Below are 25,717 nucleotides of genomic sequence, written 5' to 3'. Positions count from 1 at the left end.
GGGTGGAGCTCCACCAACTGCAGGGGTGTTATCCTGATTTGCACCAGCTGAGAAGCTGGCCCAGCACCTTGAGGTCATTTTCCTTCTCAGCTTTTTGTTACTCAGAGCCTACAGGGCTCAGGACATGGAGGGGTCTGTGAGTCTGGCCCTTGGCCAGGAGGGCTCTCCACAGATATTTGGATTCCAGTGATTCTCACACAGTGCACCCCTCTTTGTCTGGGGGTGATTTCCCCTCTTGTCATGGAGCTGGGGTTGCCATAGGAATTCTGTGAAATGCCTGGAACCTGTAGGGAGCTGGGCGCTCCCACTGCCAGGAGTGAGGATCTGCTCAACTCCTGCTTGCGCAGTTTCTGTCTCAAACACCGTGCTGGAGTCAGCCCCCAGGGAGGCAGCAGTGATTGTCGGATGGCGGCCGATGGGCGTCGCGTTTCTGTGCCGTTGCAGTGTCTCTTAGCCACCTTTGACACAGTAGATCAGCACGTCTTGTTGAATCTGTTGGATACTCGCATTGCCTTGTAACTACCTCAGTATCAAAATGCCTTTGCCCTTCTATTTTTCAACAGACTAATTTTGTTTCAGTAGGACAGCGGCTAGGATCAGGCTGCCTGTGGCTTCCCAGGCTCCATTCTGGAACCTGTTCTTCTGGGCTTCTTTCTTACTGTTCACCAGGGTCCAATCCTGGGGTCTTTACTCAGCCCTTATTTAGCTGTCGGCTTCCATGAGAAGAAGAGTCATGATTAATTAGAATACAGTAGATCCTGCGGCATGCTTGGTACTGTACAGACGTAGGACAGGTCTGTCTGCAATCTGTGAAAACACAAACTAAAGGAAGCACAAGGGGAGACATGCAACATTCCTGCCAAAGGACCAGGGCAATGACAGGCACCCGGCCTGGTAGTTCCAGGTCTGGTCAGCTGTTTCTGAAGTGTAAATGTGCTGCTTTCCACAGGTAACGCTGCAGGCATAGGGCGTTAGGGATTTTACACCGGTAAGTGTTTGGGAGGTTGTTCCAGGCGTGGCAGAAGGAGCAGAGCTGGGTGTGGAAGAACAGGAGGAAAGGAGGGTCAAGGCTGCGTCATTGGCAGAGTGGGACTGGGGACACAGAAAGCGGCAAGGGCAGGGGTGATAACTGCTGTTGGCAATGAGAAGTGGTGAAGCGGCGAGGTCAGTGTGCAGGCAGCAGGCTGACAGGAATCAGAGTCCTGCACTTAGGACGGAAGAATCCCATGCGCCACTACGGACTAGGGACCGAGTGGCTAGGCCGCAATTCTGCAGAAAAGGACCTAGGGGTGACAGTGGACGAGAAGCTGGATATGAGTCAGCAGTGTGCCCTTGTTGCCAAGAAGGCCAATGGCATTTTGGGATGTATAAGTAGGGGCATAGCGAGCAGATCGAGGGACGTGATCGTTCTCCTCTATTCGGCATTGGTGAAGCCTCATCTGCAGTACTGTCTCCAATTTTGGGCCCCCACACTACAAGAAGGATGTGGAAAAATTGGAAAGAGTCCAGCGAAGGGCAACAAAAATGATTAGGGGACTGGAGCACGTGACTTATGAGGAGAGGCTGAGAGAACTGGGGTTATTTAGTCTGCAGAAGAGAAGAGTGAGGGGGATTTGATAGCTGCTTTCAACTACCTGAAAGGGGGTTCCAAAGAGGAGGGATCTAGACTGTTCTCAGTGGTAGCAGATGACAGAACAAGGAGTAATGATCTCAAGTTGCAGTGGGGGAGGTTTAGATTGGATATTAGGAAAAACTTTTTCACTAAGAGGGTGGTGGAACACTGGAATGGGTTCCCTAGGGAGGTGGTGGAATCTCCTTCCTTAGAAGTTTTTAAGGTCAGGCTTGAGAAAGCCCTGGCTGGGATGATTTAGTTGGGGATTGGTCCTGTTTTGAGCAGGGGGTTGGCCTAGATGACCTCCTGAGGTCCCTTCCAACCCTGATAGTCTATGATTCTGCAGGGCCTGGAGTGACTCTGGGCGGAATTTCACAAAGGCCTAAGAGGAGGAGCTGTCGTCAGAGGTGAGGGCAGCTGACAGCATGTGGATGAGTCATGTGGGTAGGCCGATGGGTGGATTGTAAGAAGAGGAGGTGGCAGAAGGAGCAGGATTTGGCCATGGCCTGGATGCGAGGGGAGAAGAAAGGAGTTAAGGGGGGGGCGGGGTGAGCAATGGCAGGAATGGAGGAGTTGTCGGGGTAATGGAGAAAGGGGAGAGGTCAGAGAGGTTGGGAGGAGAGTTCAGTCCTGGGCTGTAGTGAGTTAGCGGTGGCAGCAGGCCTTCCAAGATGCAGGGTCAGAGGGACTGTGGGAGAAGCGCTGTGTGGGGTGAGAGAACCTGTGCCATCAGGGGACGTCTCCTCCTTCTGAAGTTAGATGGAAAAGAGGAGAGGGTCCGGGACAGAGCACCTGGTGACCCCCACCGGAACGGGGAAAGGGACAAAGGTGGAGCTGCTGACAGACACTGAGAACCTCAGGATCTGGCCCTGGCTCAGAGTTAACCACTCGACTCCCAGAATTTACGTGTGTCACACATACAGAGCTTTCTTTCCATGTTCAGATCTACTCTGGTCTCTGCTCCACTTTACGGTGAGTGCAGACAAGCGTCATTTAGTTCCTTGCTTTTTCTGGAGAACTGAGTGAGTTGAAGCTGAATGCATCATCCTCTGCGCTCTCCATGGCTGATGGGGCCAGGTGTCAACCGGTCCTAGGCGTTTGTGAGGCACCGAATACTTGGGTATCTAAATACTGCTCAATCCTTCCCACACCTGTTCTCAGATAGTTTCGCTCCAGTAATCAGGTCCTTCATGCTCGAAAGGGAATGTGGTCAGGGCCTCCTTTCTCGCAGGGTGATTGGAAAGGTGAACCAACAGGATTGTAACCAGAGGCAGTGTGTTGCACTGCTGACGTACTGAGCCAAAAGAATGCAAAAAGCCATTATTTGCTAAATAAAAACAGAGCTACAAATATCTCAACTTCAGGTGAAATGAAGCTTGCAAAATGTAAACACAGGAAAAGCTCATTTGTGCTGAATTGTCTGTAACTCTCCCAGTGACAAATTAATTTTTAAACAGGGCCTTGAAACACTGCCCAGTTTACATGCAGTCACTTTGCCTCTCAAGTCAGGTCAGGCAGAAATAACCCTCTCTACAGACTTGACCCCCTGCCTTTCTCCACATTTAGAAAAGTTTCTTCTGTGGGAATCTGCGGCAGGCCGACTGTTTGAAATTGGGCCAAGAGCGGGACATCACTCCCTAGCGAGCTCAGAAAGAAGTTAATGTTCTGCGGCTAGGACACGCCGTCCTGCAGAAGGAAGTACCCTTGATGCAAGGATGTATTTGTGCCGCAGAGGGGAGGCTGTGCTTAGCAGACTCAGGAAAAAGGCACTTTCTGATCAATAGAGCTGTCACTGCTGGCTGCTGGGGCCTTTTCTTTTGGCTTCAGATATAGGTGCAGAACCCCTGAGATGGCTGGAGGTCACAGCCTGACATTAAATGTTAGCCCACGGAAATCAGCTTGCCTAAGGAGCAGTTTGGGCCCACTCTTGCAGGCATCAACCCTCCTACCCCGAGGTGGGTGGGAAGCGCTGCTCAGGAGCAAGTGTTTGCATGGCTGGGCTTGTATTTGTAGACTCCCTAGTTCTCCGTGTGCTGCAGAAAAGCCACAGCCTGCCAGACGGTGTTGTTCCTGCGGGTTAGTGGCGACACAGACCGCAGCATTATGCCCCTCTTTCAGTCTCTCTGCACAGGAAAAAACCTTAGCAGTGATTTCTGCTAATAGCTCACTCCCCTCAAAGAAAACTGAGCATCAGGAAACCTGAGTGTTCCTGTAGCATCTCGGAGCCCTAGTTGGAGACCAGAACCTGCACTGTGCCAGGTGCTGTACAAACACAGAACAAAAAGATGGAGCTTACAATCTAAGTACAAGACAACGGACAACAGGTGGATAGAAACAGACCAGGGGAGGCCAAGTAAATAGGCATGTTAGTGACCCCTTGCCTAAGCGTGTGTATTGCAGACACATGTAAGTACAGAGGATGTGGACATTGGTGACGATCGTGTTAGAGGCAAAAGTAGCAACTGTACCCCTGTCAGATGAGTGCTCCTGTAATACTGGGACGTTCGGCTGCTTTCTGCCCTTTAGCATTTTGACAGACTTTGTGGAAGTATTACATGAGTCACCGTGTTTTCCATGGTGAACTGCCGCACCTCAACGATAATCCCGTGTGCTCTGCACTGTTCGGTCTCTGTGGGGCTCTATCCGGAGGTGTGAAGGGCAGTGAGAGAAAAGATAAATGATCTGGAGAAAGGGGTAAACAGTGAGGTGGCAAAATCTGCAGATGACACAAAACTACTCAAGATAGTTACATCTCAGGCAGACTGCAAAGAGCTACAAATGGATCCCACAAAACTGGGCGACTGGACAACAAAATGGCAGATGAAATTCAGTGTTGATAAATGCAAAGTAATGCACATTGGAAAACATCATCCCAACTATATATATATATAAAATGATGGGGTCTAAATTAGCTCTCAAGAAAGAGACCTTCGAGTCACTGTGGAGAGTTCTCTGACATCATCCACTCCATGTGCAGCGGCCATCAAAAAAGTGAACAGAATGCTGGGCATCATTAAGAAAGGGAGAGATAATAAGACAGAAAATCTCATGTTGCCTCTATATAAATCCATGGGACACCCACAACTTGAATACTGTGTGCGGATGTGGTCGCCCCATCTCAAAAAAGATCTATTGGAATTGAAAAAGGTTCAGAAAAGGGCAAAAAAATGATTAGGGGTATGGAACTGTTACGAATTATTCCAGTTAGGGCACGTACAGTTTGTTTCTAGGCTGAGGCAACCAAATAAAGACAAACTGCAGCGTATCTCAGAGTTTGTAGGTGTATTACGCTCGAGCATGGTACCACTCTGTTAAGCAGAACGGGACCCCGATTACAGGTTACACCAAGATTATACACTGTGGGCAAAACATCCTGCCTGTGTGCCTCGGGGGGGCCTAAACCAATAAACAGGCCTTCTCCTTCTCTATCGCCAGTCCCCTGCAGCCACCTTCCCCCTGCAAAAACGCTGAATTAGCAGCTATTTCAGGCACGTGGGCTGGTTCCTGTCTCCTTTGTTTCCCTTATCTTGAAACTGTCCAGCTGCCCACCTTGAAGGATCCTCCCTTGGTACGTGATGTGCTCGCTTCTCAGTGGAGTCACATATGCTAACTAGGTTGATTTCCCCTAACAGAAAGGCTTCCGTATGAGGAGAGATTAAAAAGACTGGGACTTTTCAGCTTGGAAAAGAGACGACTAAAGGGGGATGTGACAGAGGTCTATAAAATCATGACTGGTGTGGGGAAAGTGAATAAGGAAGTGTTATTTACTCCTCATAACACAAGAGCTAGGGGTCACCAAATGAAATTAACAGGCAGCAGGTTTAAAACAAACAACAGGAAGTATTTCTTCACACAACGCACAGTCAGCCTGTGGAACTCCTTGCCAGAGGATGTTGTGAAGGCCAAGACTATAACAGAGTTAAAAAAAGAACTAGATAAGTTCATGGAGGATAGGTCCATCGATGGCTATGAGCCAGAATGGGCAGGGATGGTGTCCCTAGCCTCTGATTGCTGGAAGCTGAGAATGGGCGACAGGAGATGGATCACTTGATGATTATCTGTTCTGTTCATTCCCTCTGGGGCACCTGGCCTTGGCCACTGTTGGAAGACAGGATACTGGGCTAGTTGGACTTTCGGTCTGGCCCAGTCTGGCCGTGCTTATGAGCTTCTTTGGATCAGGCAGCTTGGAGGTTCTCTAACTGGGTTCTTATATGGTGCCAATTCCCATAGTATCAGAACCCCTCTGAGCACCCCTCTGAGCTAGGGAAGTGTTATTTCCAATTCACAGGTGGGGTAATTTAGGCATAGCGGGATTAAGTGACTTTCCTGTGGGCAACCAGAAAGTCTATGACTGAGCTGGGAAATAAACCCAGCTCTCCTGAGGTCTAGTCCTGTGCCCTATCCACTAGATTTAGCTCCCCTGCCTTGGGAGTCCATGCCTGTTGACTGTTGGATTCTCTACTGTGATGCCATGGGACCTTCATTCTCCACCAGCATACCTAGCTTGTACAAGAAACAAGCCCTAGGTGATGGAGGAGCAAACTCTGAGCAGGTGGGAGCAGGTTGTGTCCCCCACAAAGGAGGGGACTTAAAGCTTAGCCCTGATGTGAAATGGCTGAGAACACAGGGATGGTTCTGGCAGTGTTAGAGAGAGGATTTATTGGGTCAATGAGCCCACCAGCGCCACCTGTCAGTTACCTGCTCTATGAACATGTGTCCCTAAGACGTGCATACAAGAGAGAACGACCTGGGGAGTAGCTGGGAGCCGGGGGTGAAATGTTTGGAAAGAACATTTTTAAACTAGATACCAGAAAAAATTCGGTTGCTGGCGCGCAGTAACTGCAGCCGCTCGTGCTGCCCAGTTTTGTCTCACTGTTTCCTTGTGCTCTCCTGCCTGCCTGCCTGCCTACTTGCCTGCCGGTCGGTCGGTGTCCGTCTGTCGGCTCTTGTCTTAGACTTGATGCTGTCAGTGTTCTGGGGCAGGGCCTGTCTTTTTGCTCTGTTTGTACAACACCGGGCACCCTGGGGCCCTGGGCCATGACTAGGGGCTACGGTAATACAAGTCATATATAATGGTGAAATCAGTGACGCTCCAGGGCTGGCACCCAGGGGAAGTTTTGGAAGCTCCATCTCTGGAGTTAGCAATAGGCTACAGAAAGGTTTCAGGCATGTGCAGGGAATGGTCAGTCCTGCATTGGCCAGGAGTTAGACCAGGTAATACCAGCAGATCTTCCCCTGCGGTGTCTCTGATTCATACTGTACCATATAATCAGGGCACTGCCCATAAACACTGAACACAAGACACTTTGTTTTCTGAAATGCATCTCTTCTTGTTGCAGATTTTTGCGTTTTTAGCCCTGATGTGTTTCATCCTGGCCATTGGAAATGGCATCTGGGAATATGACAAGGGCTATTACTTCCAGGTCTACCTGCCCTGGGCAGTAGGCGTAGACTCAGCTCCCTACTCTGGATTCCTCATGTTCTGGTCTTATGTGATCATTCTGAATACCGTGGTGCCGATTTCACTCTACGTCAGGTATGTGACTGCCCTTTGTGTTACAATTCCTGCTTGGAAGAGTTTTTAATATTCACCTTAGCAGAGAGCAGTGCTTTCCCCTTTGTATGAATGTGTTGTAGAGCTGAGCAATCTCAGCAAAATCAGCTCTGCTTACGACTGCCATCTAGTGAGGATACCTGATCGCCACTGGATCTCACTGTGGGTCTGTATTGGTTAGTGCCCTCTGGAAGAGCATGGACTTCACCACACGTTCCTTCTGTGCTTGAGTCAAACCCTTTCCTCCTCTCCCCAAAATCACCATGTTCGTTCTTTCAGACTGAAAGGCATTCATTAGAATAACTCTAAACCATAGAGATGTCCCTTCAGTGGGTGGAATTCTGCCGCAGCCCTGCACAGAGGCTGGTGCAGAGCTGGCTGCCCTGGGAGGAGCCCCAGAGACTGTGGGTCTTGGAGTTCTGCCATCTGCAGTGTGCGAGTCATGCAAACCTGGAGCAAAGGCCATCTGTGATTAAGCAGGGATTCCAGACATCAAAGTATGTCCTTCCAAAAGAGCCCCCACCTAGGATGGTCTTGTGCTTAGAGGACTGGAATAGGCATCAGAAGTCCTGGGTTTTGTGCCCAGCTCTGCTGCTGGTGACCTGGTGTGCCACATTTTCACCATCTGAAAACGGAGCTAGGAATAATATGTATTTCACAGCAGTGGCTTTGAAGCGTAAGTAATGAGCTTATTACCATTGGTATTCCAACAGCACTTAGAGGACTATGGGGATCCATTGTGTTAGGCACTCTGCAAACACAGAGTAAATAGAGCTTACACCCTAAAATCCCAAACATAGTTGGTGAATGAGACGAGAGATAAATGGGCCAGGATGGGTGGGCAAGACACATCTGTGAAGCAATTTGAGATCCTCAGATAGGAGCTGCTAGAGTGAGACAAAGTAGTGGTGTTCATTTGTTACCATTTACATCTCACTTTTCAGAGTTTTGCGACTGATTACAATGGGACCAGGATTTGCTTCTCAGTGTTTAGCATAAAATTCCGAGAGGTGGTGTGGGGAGGGATTATGCTGTCAAACCACTAAGCACAGCTGCTGAATTGTGGCTGCTGGTTTTTCAGTAAGGCTATTAGGGAGGGTGAATGATGGCACTCTGGATTAGGAGGTTGGAAGGTACATTCTGGAGTGTGTTTTGATTTAGAGCATGCACAGAATTCATTCTTTTCCTGTCCAGTAGTTCACAGTGACAGTGAAATGGAAATTCAAGTTACTTGTGTATGAATAAATCTCTCTGATTACATTAAATCACAGAAGGGCTCACTTGCTCTGAAGGTCAGATTGTCTTGTTCAAGCTTCTTCAGAAAGGCCACCATTTCTGGCTCTCCTGCACACTAATTCGTGGGGCATCCTATCTTTGCCCAGCTGAGAACCCCATTGACCCCACTAAACCTGAAAGCTGCACCCTAATGTGCAGAAAATGAAGCAGATCACTGCAGCTGCCTTCCCCCTCAGTATGGAGCTGTGGCCTACACAGGCTTCAGGTCCCAGAGTGCAGTGCTGCTGGTTAATCACGGCAGGGTTAACTGGAGCTTGGGAGTCCTGCGGTGGGATTCACCTCTGGGCATTGTTCACACCACTGCCCTCCCGCAGGGTTTCCGTCATTGGAGTGCAAAGCCTGCTCCAGGGAAGGACTAACTCAACCACACCCTCTCCCCTGTCAGTCCTGCCCAATTTGGGGCAGGGCTGGCTGCATCTTGCCCCACACCCAGGGGGTACTTTTGCCAGGCATACTTTCGGCCACCCGGGCCCTGTGCCTGGCTTACACACAGACAGCATCGAGCACCCACATAGACTGGTCGTAGGTTAGGAGAAAGCACTAGCTCAGTCTCTGGAGTGCTTGTGGCTGTGAAGCTTTTGAAATCTATTCTAAAAAGGTACTAAAAACCCAGAAGGAACCTGGACCTCGGTCTAGCAGCTGTTTTTATGGCGCTTGTCGTAGCACCTTTAAAATGCATGTGGCCTGCAGCCATCTCAGGATGGTCTGGGGGATACACCAGCCCACCACGACGCTTGGATTCCTATCCTAAATGCAGCTGCTGGCCCCAAAGCTGAAGACAGAAGATCCTGTTCCCTAACCTAATAACTGTTCCATCTTCTCTTTCTCTTTTCCCCAGTGTGGAGATTATACGCTTGGGCAACAGCTTCTACATTGACTGGGACCGTAAAATGTATTACCCGCTGAATGATACGCCAGCCCAAGCCCGCACCACCACCCTCAATGAAGAGCTGGGACAAATCAAGTACATTTTCTCTGACAAAACAGGAACTCTCACTCAGAACATCATGGCTTTCAACAAGTGCTCCATTAATGGGAAATCCTATGGTATGAACATCTCTGATCTTCCTCCCTATACCTTCTGCCAGAACTCTTCTTGGGTCACAGAAATGGGATACCATAAGATATCCAGAAGAAAAGGACTTGTAAGAAGTGGGGGAAATTACTTAAATAAATTGTATCATATGAGAATTACTTAACCCACTTTAACACTGTATTAATCAAAGCCTGAGAATTATTCTCACTTTCCGTCATCTGCCCATCCTCTATCTATTTACTGTCCACCAACCCACCCCAGTAGGTAGGCATTGCATGCACATTCTAGGAACCAGTGGGAACTGTCCAGAAGGTGGACACTCAAGTCTCTCTCCTACTGTTTAGTTAATGGTGGGCTTCTTCCTTGAATCATGTTACTGGGGCATCTTCTGTTCTGGGTCTTTGAGGAAAACCACGGTAGAAAGGATGAGTGCTGAATTGTGACCTGGAGATATTAGGTTTAGGGCTGTTCCTTGGAAGCGTGCTCTGGAGGCGTAGGTCTGGTGTTGAGAAGACTGCCCTCAGCTCTTTGAGGTGACACCTGGGCTCTGCTAGAGGTGCTCTCCAGCGGATCATAGCTGCGGTGCAGATCTCAGAAGGCAGGGCAGCTTCTAAGTGTTGGACTATTCCATTAATACTTTGAGAGTTCCAGAGCCATGAAGGGGCTGTGGCAGGGATTGGGGTGCGTCACATCTGTAATATGCTCTCTTCAGCTTGGACCATTTAAGAGAGAGGTCACCACCTGTAGCTTCCCGGTGAGCTTATCTGGATAGGAGAGTTGCAGTAGTGCGTGCTGGAGGTGGTGAATTCCTGAACCACTGTGGCCAGGTGACTGTCCACGAGGAAAGGATGGATCAGTATTGCTATCTGGAGAGGGGAAGAAGGGGCTTTGCGTGTCTAGTATGACCCCAGACCTGTGCCCTGTCTCCAATGCCAGAGGGAAGAGGCCCTCGGAAAGATGGTATCAGTTATTTCCTGAAAGCATTTCCCTCTGCCAGCTGGCTTCCTTGGTGCTTGCTGGGTTCAGTTTGAGTCTTCATCCAGGTTCCTGTTCCCTTCACGAACCTGTCAGGTGCTTGGGTTTTCCATGTGCTCTTTAATCCCCGGGTCACATTGCAGGTAGGTTAACAGAGAAGCTGTTTGATCAAATCAGGTGGCTGCATGAAGGCTGGTGGCAATTATATCAGTATAGCCCTGCCTCTGAAAGAGCAGTAAAGCTAACCCAAACTCCGCCAGGGAAGCCTTTGACACCTGCCGAGAAAGTGGAAAAGTGTTTCACCCCTCTTGCTACAACGCTGAAGAATCCACTCTTAGCCTAGGGGACTTTCAGCAGTTTTTCAGTGTCTGCGATCGCTATTACTTACAGGGGTAGGAACAAGCAGGAGGTTGCTTATTACCCCCATGTTGGAGACTCCTGCTCTGGGCAGGGACAGTGGGAGAGAGCTTGCTCTGTTGTGCTTTTCATACTAAACAGCAAAGTCTCCTTCCTGGCCCAGCTTCCCACTCCCAAGGAATGTGCACGCTCAGGCTCACACTCTCAACTTTCAAGCTCTGTCAGCATCAAAGGCTCAAAGCTTGTGCACAGCTGCAGTTTGTGTGTGTGACTCGCTCTGTGTTTGTAAACTGCAGGTGACGTCTACGACATGGCTGGGCAGAGGACTGAGATCACTGAGGTACGTGGTTAGCTGCCAGCAGGTTCTGTGTCCTCTGCCACCCTGTTGGTGTAGGCTCCAATGGACACATGCCATACCCCACCCAGGTATATAATGCACCCACACACACCTAGCACCTACAGAGGGGAGCTAAGACTGCACCTTTTGAAAAACCCCGAACATTAGAGAGCCTGAAAATGAGCAGCGAGGATCCAGCCAGTTCCCACTCTCTCAGGCAGCAGAATGTGGAGGACTTATTTGTTGTGGAAGAAATGCCTATTTCTTGGCAAGCCACCACCCTGTGGGAGATCTGCCAGCCCCCCAGGGCAGCACAGTACCAGCAGGTCAGAGGTTTGACACTCACACGCATTGTGCTCTGGCTGGCTGAGCTCCGCTGCGCACATTAGTGCAGGGGATTTGCTCCTTTGGTAAGTGCCAAGTGTCATCTTGGGCTGGTCGAAACACTGGACTGGTTCTAGACGTGGGACCTCACTGGAGCTGGGGCAGGAATCCACTCTGTGTGGCGTGTTCCCGCTCTGAAGCACCACGCGTTAAAACCCAAGCTGCTGGGCCGCTGGGTCCCACAAAGGGAGAGAGTGCCGTGCAGTGCGACTTTGTTTCAGAGATGGCCTGGGGTGGGGAGAATTTAAACTTTACATCGGGTTGCCGTCAGCTTTTTCCATGTGGGTTTCTCCCCTGCCCTGGGAGAACGTGGCGAGGGCACAGAGGACTCCCAGTCTTGCTCTCATTGGAATGAGCAGTCACACCTGGGAGCAGGGCCTGGGGCAGGGTGTCGGTGAAAGCATTCGGGTCAGTGAGTGGATGGCCTGCAAGAGCGATCCCCGTGACTTCAGGGAGAGGTTGTGGTAGGGGAACCCTATGAGCAGGGGGAGGAGGCAGGGGTCGTGTGGGGAGATCAGCGAGAGTCTGGGGAGGGAGGCATGGTGGGGGAAGCACCCTGAGGGGAAGGGGGAGCTGCAGGGAAGGGCAAGGGGGGGTCGCGGGGAGTTCACCATGCGGGAGGGAATCTCTTTCAGCGTGTGGGCAGATCATTGAGGGTGCAGGGCCAGGTAGGGCAATCGTGGGGATGAGAGATTGCTGAGTGCAGGGAGGGGAGGCATGGTAGGGGATGGCTGTGAGTGGTGGGGGCAGTCGTGGGGGAGGGGGATCACCGTGAGTATGTGGGGGAAGGGCAGTCGTGGGGAGGGGAATCACCGCGAGTATGTGGGGGAAGGGCAGTCGTGGGGGAGGGGGGATCCCCGCGAGTATGTGGGGGAAGGGCAGTCGTGGGGGAGGGGGGATCCCCGCGAGTATGTGGGGGAAGGGCAGTCATGGGGGAGGGGGGATCCCCGCGACTATGTGGGGGAAGGGCAGTCGTGGGGGATCCCCGCGAGTATGTGGGGGAAGGGCAGTCGTGGGGGTGGAGATCCCTGTGAGCGCGGCGAGGCAGCGAGCTGCCCAGCTGACCCTCAGCCTCACCTTTGCAGCACACAGAGAAGGTTGATTTCTCGTACAACCAACTGGCTGACCCAAAGTTTGTGTTCTACGACCACAGCCTAGTGGAAGCTGTGAAGCTGGACGACGCCGCGACACACAGGTTTTTCCGGTTGCTCTCGCTGTGTCACACAGTGATGCCAGAAGAGAAGGAGGAAGGTGAGCAGCAATGCGGCTGTCACGGCCTGTAACCTCATAGCAGTGTGCTGGGCTGTCATTTCTCTGTAGACGCTGCTACGGGGCCACTGGGAAATCATCTGCAGAGCCCGGCAAATCCGCACATATCTGCTTTACATCCGCGGATACGCACATCTGCAGATGTGGTACGGTTGCCAACTTTCTAATCGCACAAAACTGAACACCCTTGCCCTGCCCCGCCCCGTCCCTGTGGCTCCACCCCTGCCCCACCCCTTCTCAGAGGCCCTGCCCCCCCACTCACTCCATCCCTCGCTCTCCCTCACCCTCATTCACTTTCACTGGGCTGGGGCAGGGGGTTGGGGTGCAGGAGGGGGTGAGGGCTCCAGCTGGGGGAGCGGGCTCTGGGGTGGGGCCGGGGATGTGGGGTTTGGGGTGCCGGATGGGGCTCTGGGCTGGGGCCGAGGGGTTTGGAGTGCGGAGGGGGCTCGGCTGGGGCATGGGGTTGGGGTGTGGAATCTGGGAAGGACTTAGGGTGTGGGAAGGGGCTCTAACCTGGGGCAGGGGGTTGGGGTGCGGGAGGGGGTTTGGGGTTTGGGCTCCAGCTGGGAAGTGCTTATTTCAGGCGGCTCCCAGTTGGCAGCACAGTGGGGCTAAGGCAGGCTCCCTACCTGCCCTGGTTCTGCGTGGCTCCCAGAAGCAGCTGGCATGTCCAGCTCCTAGGCACAGGAGCAGCCAAGTGGTTCTGCATAGTGTGCGCTGCCCTCACCTGCAGGCACCACCCCTGCAGCTCCCATTGGCCACAGTTCCCAGCCAATGGGAGCTACGGAGTCAGTGCTCAGGGCAGAGGCTGGGGCAGTACACAGAGCCACCCTGGCCATCCCTACACTTAGGAGCCAGACATGCTAGCCGCTTCCATGAGCCACATGGAGCCAGGGCAGGTAGGGAGCCTGCCTTAGCCCCACTGCACCTCTGACCGGACTTTTAATGGCCCGGTCTGCGTCGCTGACCAGAACCACCAGGGTCCCTTTTTGACCAGGCGTTCCAGTCGAAATCCAAATGCCTGGCAACCCTAAGATGTGGCTGTATTGTTTGCCATCTTTGTGGATGGCAGATTGGATGTGGATCCAAAGTTGTTTATCCACACAGGGCTCTAGAGCAGCCATTCTCTACTGGGGGTTCGTGGCCCTCTGGGGGGGCTGTGGTTTCAGGGGGTCCCCCCACAAAGCCCTGAGTCCCCAGGGGGCTGATGCCTGGAGCAGTGAGCCCTGGCATCTCTTTTGCGGAGCTCCAGGCTTCGGCTCCACGGGACTATGGACCCCCTGAAACCGGCTCACGGCCCCCCAGGGGGCCATAGATGCCTGGTTCAGAACTGCTGCTCTAGAGGGTGCTGGTGCGGATCAGATCCAAATTTTTGTATCCACACGGGGCTCTGATCATCCGAGTCAGCCTGTGGTTGCTCATTAGCTGGCATGGCTCTGCGGGTGCCTCGTGGGGAGAGGACCCCAGGAGACTCCCATGCCTTGTGGCCTGGAGTAAGGGCTGGCCAAAGTGCAGTAACACTGCAAGGAGTGCAAAGGCGCTGCAAGCAGAGAGTTGCTGGTGGCACTGGCCCCATAGAGCCAATGGGAATAAAGCCAGACACTGCGTCCTCCCTGCACCGGCCAGCAGAGCTCAGCTCATGCAACGGGCAGTGCCTGCTGCATCCTGACAAATGGGGGCTCAGTAGTCATGCTAATCCCACGCTCCTGTCCCCCCAAATTCCATCTGGGGCAGAGTCTCATTGCCCTTCTGAGAGCTGTGCCAGTCCTGTCCTTTGGGATCTGAAGGACGGCAATACAGGTGCAGAGGGTACCTGGGGTGGTGAGGAAGCTGAGCAAAGGAAACGTTCCTGGCAGTGAGAGCCCTTGGGCTGCAGAAGTCTCCCAAGCAGAGGGAGATCCTTCCACTAGATGAGGCTAGGAACCTTGCACTGGCTCTGGGGAATGGATTCGATGGGACCTAATGGAGCTTCTCCGTCCCTAACGCGTGTCAGTCTGTGGCCTGTGGAGGAGTGCATCTGTGTGCGGGTTTTATTACATCTGGTCGGTATATGGCCAGACAAGAGGTGAGCAGTGGCTATAGAATGCCTCAGCCCTTGTGTTTGATTCACGTCGGGAGCAGGGTGATGAATCCAGGCCTGAGATGAACATACATTGTTTCTTTCTTGCATGGCAGGTAACCTGGTGTATCAGGCCCAGTCTCCGGACGAAGGAGCCCTAGTCACCGCGGCCCGAAACTTTGGCTTTGTATTTCGTGCTCGGACCCCCGAGACCATCACTGTGGTGGAAATGGGAGAAACAAAGGTCTATGAGCTCCTGGCTATTCTGGACTTCAACAACGTGCGCAAAAGGATGTCTGTCATCGGTGTGTTCCCATCACTTCCCTTCCACTTTTCTGCTTGTTTGGGCTCTCCGACTCATACTCCTTCTCCCAGGTCTCCTCTTCTATGGCTATCCTTGCAAGGCGTCCAGATACTGCAGTGATTAAGGTGGTGTAAACGTACTGATAGAGTGGAAGTGACCAGGGACTGCCCAGGTCTTCAATGGTAGCCTTCTCTTGGCATCTGGATATTAATGTCCTTGCGCCCCACCCATACATGCGACTACAGGCTTCAGCAGTGCATCTGCTCAAATCACTGGGGAGCAATGCGTGTTGGGCCTGCAGTCTGTGCCACCACACCTCCGTATTACAGATGGGCGTGGCTGCATTCTCCTCCATTCTGTGCAGAGCAGGGGTGACCCTCACCCCTGGTGGGCCGAGTTTGGATGTCTCTGCACACACTTGATGTGATGGCTGCCAAATGCTGTAGTCTGGGTTTTGCAGAACTTTTGTTCCCCTTGCTTTTAGTGCGAAGTCCGGAGGGTGACCTGACCTTGTATTGCAAGGGCGCTGACACCATTGTCTATGAACTGCTGGATTCTTCCTGTGGACCCCTCCAGGAAGAGACCATGGAACACCTGAATGTAAGTCCCCTTGCAGGGGAGCCCCTCTGTAGATAACGGGCAGGGTGGGAGTCCCTTGTTCTCTGTGAGCGGCTCTGATGTCACCATTGGAGCTGGAAATGGAACCAACACTGAGGCTGGAAAGTGGATGATCTCTAAAGCATCCCTAAGGGCATCTCCCTGGGAGATCGGCAAATACTGTGTAACTTACCATGGAAAGGAAAGAGTTATTCTGTGAAGACTCAGGGGGCCATTGCCTGAAAAACACATTCATCGGGTCCCTACATTTAGTTGTGGTTTGGAGTCTGGATAGTTCAGGCAGTTGGTAACAGGCTACTGAGCCTTTCATCTTTCTAAATACAACCCAGGGCAGCAGTAACCTCAGATCTGACCGTTGCTCTTGTTTTTGTGTCTTTTCCTAGTTGCTCTTCAAATTCTTTTCTGCTCTACCTAATTATACTTTTACACTTGACTTGCCAGAGTTGATGTTCCTTACTATTTTCCTCAGTGGTATTTGACTTCCAATTTTTAAAAGGTGTCTTTTATCTCTAACCACCTCTTTCACTCTGTTGTTTAGTCATGGGGGCATTTTTCCTTGAGGTATACACAGAGTTTGAGCCTCTATTTTGCTGTTTTTAAAAGTTTCCATGCAGCTTCCAGGCATTTCACTCTTGTGACTGTCCTTTTAACTTCCGTTTAACGAGCCTCCTTTTTGTGTAGTTCCCCTTTTTGAAGTTAAATGCTACCGTAGTGGGTTTCTTTGGCAATTTTTCCCCTACAAGGAAGTTAAATTTAGTTACATTATGGTCACAGTGACTTAGCTGTTCAGCTATAAACACCTCTTGGATCAGACGCTGTGCTCTACTTAGGACTAAATCAAGAATTGCCTCTCCCCTTGTGGGTTCCAGGGCTAGCTGCTCTAAGAAGCCGTCATTAATGGTGTCTAGAAATTTCATCTCTGCCTCCCGTCCTGAGGTGACATGTTCTTAATGAATATGAGGATAGTTGACATGTCCCATTTTTATTTGGTTTTCTGTTTTTGTAGCCTCCCTAATCTCCCTGAGCATTTCACAATCACTGTCACCATCCTGGTCAGGTGGTAGATAGTACATTTCCACTGTTATACTCTGATTTTTGGAGCATGGCGTTTCTATCTGTAGAGATTCTGTGGTACAGTTTGATTCAATTAAGATTCTTACTACGTTTGACTCTATGCTTTTTTTCACATATACGGCCACTCCCACACCCCCACCTGTGTGGCCTACTCTGTCATTCCTGTATATTTTGTACCCTGGTATTATCATGTCCCACTGATTATCATCATTCCAAGTTTCCGTGATGCCTGTTATGTCTATATCCTCAGTTAATACCCAGCACTCAGGTTCACCCATCTTAGTATTTAGAATTCTTGCATTTGTATATAAGATACAATTAACAAGATAATATTATCTATCGGGGCCTATGCTCATCCCCCAGATGACACTGGCTTTTGCTGGTGCAGTGCAGAACCCAGGGCCCCAGGTAGTGGAAAGTCCACCAGGAGGGGTTACGCTGGCCCAGACGGCCTGCAGCGAGATAGCAGAGTGAAGTCCCAGCACAGGAAGACAGCAGGCCAGGGCGGGAGGAGGAGATGCTGAGCTTGCAGCACATTCCATAGGTAGCTGCAGCTGAAAGCTGCCCTCCCGCAGTGGAACCCACAGGAGAAGGATGGTGGCTCTATCACCTGTCCCCCTCGAGGGAGAATCTGAGCTTTCCAAAAGGGAACCTTGTTGCTGGGCTGGTTACAACAAGCGTTGGGATCCAGATTTTCAGTCACTCACGCTGTGAAGGTGCAGATGTGATTGCTTGTTGAAATCGTGCATGCAATGACTGGTGTTCAATGCAAAGAAAGCATGCAGTCACATCAACAGTTCTGCCAAGCAATTGCATGGGCACAATTCTGAAAGTCTGGGAGTAGCTCTTTTCTGTGTGTTTTACACGGGCCTCATACAAATACCAGTGACATAGATGCATTGATAATGGAAAACTGTAGAGTCAAAGTGTAGGAAAACCCTTTGGATTTGCTCTTGTATAGGCAATAGACTGCAGTTAAAAATGGATCTGTACAAGAGTAGAGCTGGATTTCCAGGTGCTGGTGACTTTAAAGTGTTAAATGCAACTTTTCGTCCTATTCATTGCAGAAGTTGGGTTGGCATCTTTTGGGTGAGAGGGTGTTTGTAAATAGCGCTCCTTGCAGATCAAGCTAGAAGAGTGTTCCACCGCCTGGACCTCACCTATTCCACCCATGTCTTGCAGGAGTTTGCAGGTGAAGGCTTGAGGACTCTGGTTGTGGCCTATAAAAACCTGCAGGAGGACTACTTTGAGGAGTGGGACAAACGTCACCATGAAGCAAGCACTGCCCTGGATGGACGGGAAGAGAAGTTATCTGAGTTATACGAAGAAATTGAAAAAGACTTAATGGTTGGTCTTTCATGGAATTTGGGTCAAGCTGTGGGCAGGCAGCCGGGAAGTTGGTTCATCAGTAAGCGGATCGCTATGACTTTACATGGGTTGTGTAACTAAAATGGGTAGATCATGGCAGACCTGGGTTTTCACTGATGCCTTGGTGGGCACCCAGTAGCTGTCTGGGAACAGTTTTATATTAACTTGCGTAGGTGTCTGGTTAGCTGACTTTTCGTGGGTGAACACACGAGAGCTGGATGGAGGTGACACTGGTACAGATATTTCATAGCTGCCCCTTGTATGTTCAAGTAGTTGAACGATTATTCTCCTGACTTCTAAATGACGAGCTGTAACAGCCCTGTCCTGAGTAGCTCCTGGGTCCCTCTGCATTTCTGGAGGAGCCTTTACCTGTTCTGTCAGCCTGGGAGGAGAGAGGGGTGTCCACAGAACAGTTTGTGTCAGCTTGAAGTGAATGAAAGCAATGACTAAACTGTGATCTGCAAGCAGGCTCCTCCTGTGACTGCTGCTGCTGCTTTTGAATGCCCCTGGGGTTCACCGGCATGTGCTACCTGCAGGGACTGAATGAAGAGAAGATACATGCCCTATCTGAATGGAAGCGATGCAGCTTATGCAATCACAGCAGCTCTTATGAAATCTTGGAAACTCTACAGCTGCTTCGTCACGCTCTCTGAGAAGGTTTCTGTTTCCTGTGGGCCTGTGTGTGCACCCTGGAGGAAAGGACTTTATTTGCAGGAAGGAACTGGGGGAGGGATAGCCCAGTCGTGAGAGAGAAAAAGGAGAATCTGGTGTGGGGGATGCTGGCAGGGAGGCCATGAGGAAGTAGGAGGGTCCTGGGTCATGCAGTCTTATGATCCTGCTGAGAGCTGAGGACAGGAGGTTTTCTGTGCAGTGTCAGGGGCCTGCGGAAGGAGCCAGGAGGCAGTAGGGGGAGGTAATGATGGAGAGTGGGGATGGAACCTGGTTAAGTTCAGAGATTTTAATAATACACGTGTTCAGCTTCATGCTGATTGTATTCAAAGCAAAGGAGAGAGTCATGGAAAGGAAGCTGCTCCCCTCCCCCTTCCACGGTTTGTACACCAGATCTGAGCAGGCAGGCAAAGGCCAGCAGAACTCCTGACAAGGCCGATGGGTTTTCCCCACTGTCCATGCACAGTACCAGATACCAGAGCTCCATGGTGCTTCACTACAGTTACGGAGAGAGCATGGCCACGGGAGAGCTCAGGCCTTCGTCCCAGGGCCCTGTAGCCTCAGTGTGTTCGGAATTCATGAGCATCGTGTGCGCTCTATTGAGCACTGCTTGGGGAGGACTGAAACGCTTCCGGACCAGATTCAAAAGGTGGCAGAGGGCTTGCAGCTGCCTGGGTGTGAGAGACTTTGACGTTACATCTACGACAGCCCTGGGTGACTCAGCCTCAGGCTGCTGTTGCACGCAGTGCATCAGAGCAGACCTCACTCTATTCTGTGACAAGCAGGAGTTGTTTAGTCTTTTTCATCTTTTCTTTTCCATTCCATGCTTCCCTCACCCGATCACTCACTAGCTGGCTGGTTATGAATACACCGTTAGGCCGCAAGGGATCTGGAGCAAGCCCCACATGTAACTGACTTAATAAGATGTGGTTCAGAGATCCAGGTACCTGTCAGGATGGGTCACAGCTCTGCATTCTGGAAAGGCGAGTGGGCTTGCTGTTACATTGTCTCTGATTCCAAGGAAGGATCCAAGAACAGCTGACGGAGCAGATGTCTGCTGTTCAGGATAGCAGAGGTCTCTCAAACATAGCTTAGGAGATTTTAATCCTGAAGTCCCAGTCAGACCCAGGCACTGGCTCAGAGCCTGAGACCTGAACTCTGAGCCTACCCCAACAGCAGGTAGAAAGCTCAGTGATAGGCTCTGCCTAAAAACCTCAGCTAGAAGCTAGAGCCGAAATCTCATTTACATCTGATCATCACCTTCCTGGGCCCACATATCACCAATATTCGAGGTCAGTGGTTGTTGCCAACAAGTAGGGAAAGAGACTCTTAAAACTGTTTGTGCCCTGACACATCCGTGTGGACAATAGTCCAGTCTGTAAGGTACCACGCTGCGCTGCGGCAAGTGCAGGGCGGGTGGAGAAAGAGAACGGCCTCCAGTCCTGTAAGCAGGTACCTGAGCGCTTTATGCACGCACGCAGGCCAGCCGGCTCAGCGGGATGACTCGCATGCACGAGAGTTTGTGGGATCAGGCCCACAATAACGTGTACAATAAATAGAGCCGAGTGGAATCAAGCCTGGGCTGAGCCCCACGCCCTGTGTGTGCGGCCAGAAGGACGGAGCAGAAGTGACTGCGCTCTCCTCTAGTGCTGACCACTGGGGAGCTCACACATTTCCCTCTGTCTTTGAAGCTGCTAGGTGCCACGGCTATTGAGGACAAGTTACAAGATGGAGTCCCCCAGACGATTGAAACCCTGACCAAAGCCCACATTAAAATCTGGGTTCTGACTGGAGACAAGCAAGGTAAAGGGGATGGTCTGGGAGAGACACACGGCTTTGGGCTGCTGCCTCTGACTTTCCTTTCCTTTCCTATGGATAGGCTGTTCCCTCCATTGCCTGCATCCTGATTCTGCCTCCTTTTGAGCACCGAGGAGAGGGCCGATCCTGAGGGCCATGCTCAGTGTTTACTCCGGCAAAACTCCACGGGTCTGAATGGTCAGGCCTAGTGTGAGTCCTGAGGCTGCGGGCACTCTGGAGGGTGGGAGCGATAGAGACAGTCCTCGGGAAAGGAGCCAACACACGCACACCTACCTGCCCTGGTGACAGAGGAGAGGGAGGAGTCACTTGAAGATTCCCAGCCCTGTCTGATCTGGTGAAAGGGAATGGAAAGACCCAGTCCTGCTTTCCTGAAGCCAGGGACTTGGTGTTAGATCTGATCTTTGTTAGCACCATGATTAGTGATCTGGAATGGTGGAATGGGGGTGGGGGAGGAGGGCCCACAGCATGTCACAGAAATTTGCAGAAAGCACTCAGTGGGGAAGGGTTGTGGTCACAGAGAATAAATTCCTGCAGCTGTCAGGCTGTCTGGAATGGCTCACGAAGGTGGGTGCCAACCTCAGGGCAGACTGTTACAAACGGGCACAAACCCCACACTGGTTGCGTGTTCTGTCCTTAGATTTCGCCAACCAATTACCAAGTGTGAACTCCTCAGGCACCACAACAGCCTAACCATGGAGTCACAGACAGCCCTCTTGGGCACTCAGGTCTGCCTTGCCACCCAGGGGAGCCTGCCCTTGTGATAGATGGTCCCTTACTCCAAAAATCACAGCACTATTCAGGTTACTCCCAATCCCAAAGGACCAGCCACTTCCCCCATGTCAATGGTAACTTAGATCTCTCACCAAAGACAGCACTTGTAGCCAATCCTGCTATAAACTAACTAAAGGTTTATTAACTAGGAAAAAGAAAGGAGAGTTGTTTGCAAGGTTAAAGCAGGTAACATATGCACAGAAATGATTTACAGTCCTAAGCTTGGTTGACACTACACACTTACTTGGTATAATTGTGTCGCTCAGTGGTATGAAAAATCCACCCCCCTGAGTGATGTAGTTACGCTGACCCCTTACCCTGCAGTGTAGACAGCGCTGGGTCAGCGGGAGATGCTCTCCTGCCGGCATAGCTACTGCCTCTCATGGAGGTGGAGTCAAGCTGGTGGGAGAGCTCTCTCACTGGCTTAGAGCGTCTTCACCAGACACGCTACAAGTGCGCCGTGCGCCAATGTAAATTCGTAGGGTGGACCAGCCCTTAGCTTCCAAAAAGCAGCAGGAGCTGCTGTAATGTGCAAGCTCTTTATGTCCTTTAGGGGTAACCCAGGCTAAGCAGCCGGGGATCCCTTGTTTATGCTTAGAAATACTGCCTTCTCCAAATGCCAAGCAGCCTGGTGATACAGAGCCTTCCCCCATAGTTCATACTGTAAGGGGACATGGGTTTGCGTACTTCATGGGTGTGGGGGAGCAATCCACAAAGTCTCCTGTCCACTGGTTCATCTGGTGTCTGAGTGTCCTTCTGTTGGGCAGGGGACACCCCTAGTGGTTCACTGGTATGTCACACTTGGTAATGCTCCTCTCCTGCCTGGGGGGTTTCCAGTGTCCTAGTTCTGGAACACTTCTGTAGTTACCCCTATTCCCTGTAGCATGGGGTGCAGCTATTACCAGTGAGATCAACGCCTGCAGCAACTCGCACACGGTTCATAAAGGTCAAACACTACACGCTTTCTTAGAACCGTAACATCTGTTTTAGCAATGCTAGCATGCAGGTGAGCCACATGGGTTTCCAGCTGGGCATTTGTCAGTGTTTTCAGAGAGGCCTAGTGGCCTTGGCTTGAGCTGGTACCTGGTCTGCCAACCTGAGAGCAGCATTTTTCTGTGGAGCTTCATTTTCCCAAGAACTACACAACAAATGGAACCACACAACCTGTAGCTGCTTCTCTGGTCCTCATGACCTCCCCACCTGCATCTGGAGAGCTGGAGGGAACATTTCTATTATGGCTTTCTTCCCCAAAGAGGCCAAATGGCTTTTTGGACATGGGCCAGATCCTTAGATGGTATAAATTGACATTGTTCCTTTGATGTCAGCAAGCTCAGGATCCAGCCCTTTTTACCTTCAGTCCTGCTGAAATCCAGCCAGTTCTCGGGTACAGGGCTGAAGGCAGCGTGTTGCAAAGCAGTGCAGGCAGGACAAATGCCATTCAGGGACACGGGCAAAGGGCTCTGGTCTCCTCAGAAGTGCCTTTGTATCATCAGGGTCCATGCACAGCAGGTGACCCACATGCAGTAAATTGCATGGGAAAGTCAGTGCATCCACTTCAGCAGCAGGAAGAGCTGAGTCTCTTGTGCCGAGATGTCAGTCTCTGTGACCCTAGGAAGCCTGGTCTCTGATGAGATGCACAGTACTCGTCAGTCATGGAAATGGCCCAAGGAGAGGCGCAGGGTGGCTGGGTAACCGATATCATTCCTGTCTGAGTCTGAATGAAATTGTTGATTTTTTTCAGAGACTGCCGTGAATATTGGCTACTCCTGCAATATGCTGCATGATGACATGAAGGACGTTTTCATTATTGACGGCAACAGCTCTGAGGACGTGTTAGATGAACTCAGGTAAAGAGCCAGATTGTGCATCGCCACGTGGTATGTTTAGCATAGAGAACTGGAGGGTGTTTGTGCCATTCTAGCCTTCTGTCTTCATAGGATCATAGACATGTAGGACAGTAACAAGGGACCTCGATAGGCCATCTAGTCCAGTCTCATGCACTGTGGCAGGACTGTGTGTTATCTAGACCATCCCTGAGAGGTGTTTTTCTAAGCTGCTCTTAAACGCCTCCATTGACGGGGATTCCACAACTTCCCTAGGCAATTTGTTCCAGTGACTAACCACCCTGATGTCTAACTTAAATTTCCCTTGCTGCAATTTACGTCCATTGCTTCCCATCCTTTCCTCAGTGGGTAAGTATGTACTTGAAGGCTGTTATCATGTGGCGCCTTAGTCTTCTGCTCTCCAGACTAAACAAACCCAATGTTTTCAATCTTCCCTCACAGGCCGTGTTTTCTAGACCATTATTCCTTGTTGTTGCTTTTCTCTGGGCTTTCTCCGATTTGTCCACATCTTTCATCTAACACAGTTCACCAAAAGTGAACTTTAACTCTAGACTGGCTGTCTCTGAAAGGTCCGCCCTAATTCAGCCAGCAGAGATGGGCTTGATGCAGGAATCATGGAGTGAAATTCTGTGGCCTGTGCTATGCATGTCTGACTAGAGGATTATGAATGGTCCATTCTGGCCCTAAAATTGATGTAAAAAAGGACAGTGGTGACCACTCTGGATCGTCGTGGGCCAGAGGGTCTGGGGCCATGGTGCCTTCAGTTGTGGACATAAAGTGGTTCTTGCTGCACCAACAGGTCATAGAATCATAGACTTTAAGGTCAGAAAGGACCATTATGATCGTCTAGTCTGACCTCCTGCACAACGCAAGACACAGAATCTCACCCACCCACTCCTGTAATAAACCCCTAACTTTTGTCTGATCTATTGAAGTCCTCAAATCATGGTTTAAAGACTTCAAGGTGCGGAGAATCCTCCAGCAAGTGACCTGTGCCCCACGCTGCAGAGGAAGGTGAAAAACCCCCAGGGTTTCTGCCAGTCTGCCCTGGAGGAAAATTCCTTCCCGACCCCAAATATGGCAATCAGCTAAACCCTGAGCATGTGGGCAAGACTCACTAGCCAGACACCCAGGAAAGAATTGTCTGTAGTAACTCAGATCCCACCCCATCTAACGTCCATCACAGGCCATTGGGCATAGTTACTACTAATAGCCTAATTTTTGGCAATTAATTGTTCTTTGACTATCTCATCATACCATCCCCTCCACAAACTTATCAAGCTCAGTCTTGAAGCCAGATATGTCTTTTGGCCCCACTGCTCCCTTTGGAAGGCTGTTCCAGAACTTCACTCCTCTGATGGTTAGAAACCTTTGTCTAATTTCAAGTCTAAACTTCCAAGGTCATCCTTTTTTCTGGTCCCGTAGCTGGATGCTTTGCTCAGCTCGTCCATAGGGAGGAGCCAGTCTGTTCTTCATGTCTGATCCTAAGCTGATGATGGGTGCGTTGATGGGGGGCCGGTGTCTCAGAAGGCACTGCCTGATGGGAGGGGTAAAGATGGTTTGAAGCCACCTTTGTGCCTCATGGATTCTGCCGGCTCCAGAGGCCAGTACAAGCTCCAGGGGCTGCTATAACTTCCAGTGGTCATCCCACAGCTTCCTACGGGCTGCTTTGCATCCCAGCCCCAGCTAGCCTCGAGGCTAGGCGCTTCAGGGGCAGGGAATCCTAGGGCTACATATCCTCGCCATACACTGCTCTGTCACTAGAGGAATTCTCCGAGGGCTACTCCAGCCCTGTATGCTGCCAGAGTCCTTCAAACCCTCTGCAAGAAGAATGATACTAACAAGGGGGAACATGTTTTTCTTTAAAAAACCTGGGTTTAAGAAAATAACATACATTTGTTTCTGTATTTTTAATGACTGATCCTTTTAAGGACTGCAAGGAAGAAAATGAATCCGGATTCCTTCCTGGACAGTGATGAAATTAACATCAAGTTTATAAACCCTTCCACGAAGTCAAGGATCTTACCTGAAGAGCAAGCGAATGGGGTGTATGGCCTGGTTATTAACGGCCATAGTTTGGTAAGGATGGCTTGGTGTGCCTGCTGCCTCCAGGCTTGTCAAAGAGTTGGCGGCGGTTCCCTGGAAAACCTGACTCTTAGTGTGCAGGAAAGCCGCTAGCTTTTCTCATGCGGAACCTGGAGCCTGGACCAGCTCCATGAGAGTGGTGACAGAGTCCCAGTGTTGCCACATTCACATCTGTGATCCTGTGTAAACAAAAATATCAACAGCAAGTGGAGAGCAGCACCATGTTTGTTATGGCTAAACGCACAGCATTACACGACACATTGATTTGTGTGCATGGAGGGACATTA

General features: G+C 50.9%; 1 protein-coding gene across 3 annotated transcripts in view; it reads left to right on the top strand.

The window, feature by feature from the left end:
* The window catches only part of LOC311520963 (phospholipid-transporting ATPase ID-like), a 155,216-nt gene that overhangs the window by 106,404 nt on the left and 23,095 nt on the right, over window positions 1-25,717 (top strand). For all 3 annotated transcript variants that reach the window (XM_084628991.1, XM_084628992.1, XM_084628990.1), the window contains exons 12-21: window positions 6,952-7,148; window positions 9,301-9,509; window positions 11,127-11,170; window positions 12,637-12,802; window positions 14,996-15,184; window positions 15,668-15,783; window positions 18,058-18,222; window positions 20,604-20,715; window positions 23,243-23,348; window positions 25,277-25,424. In XM_084628991.1, coding sequence (XP_084485117.1) covers window positions 6,952-7,148; window positions 9,301-9,509; window positions 11,127-11,170; window positions 12,637-12,802; window positions 14,996-15,184; window positions 15,668-15,783; window positions 18,058-18,222; window positions 20,604-20,715; window positions 23,243-23,348; window positions 25,277-25,424 — 1,452 coding nt within the window. The remainder of the gene's footprint in view (window positions 1-6,951; window positions 7,149-9,300; window positions 9,510-11,126; window positions 11,171-12,636; window positions 12,803-14,995; window positions 15,185-15,667; window positions 15,784-18,057; window positions 18,223-20,603; window positions 20,716-23,242; window positions 23,349-25,276; window positions 25,425-25,717) is intronic.

This window comes from Lepidochelys olivacea, assembly GCF_965140295.1.
Source record: "Lepidochelys olivacea isolate rLepOli2 genome assembly, chromosome: 5".
Taxonomy (NCBI): domain Eukaryota; kingdom Metazoa; phylum Chordata; order Testudines; family Cheloniidae; genus Lepidochelys; species Lepidochelys olivacea.
Note: the sequence above shows the minus strand (reverse complement) of the source record. Positions and strands in the feature narration are given on the sequence as shown.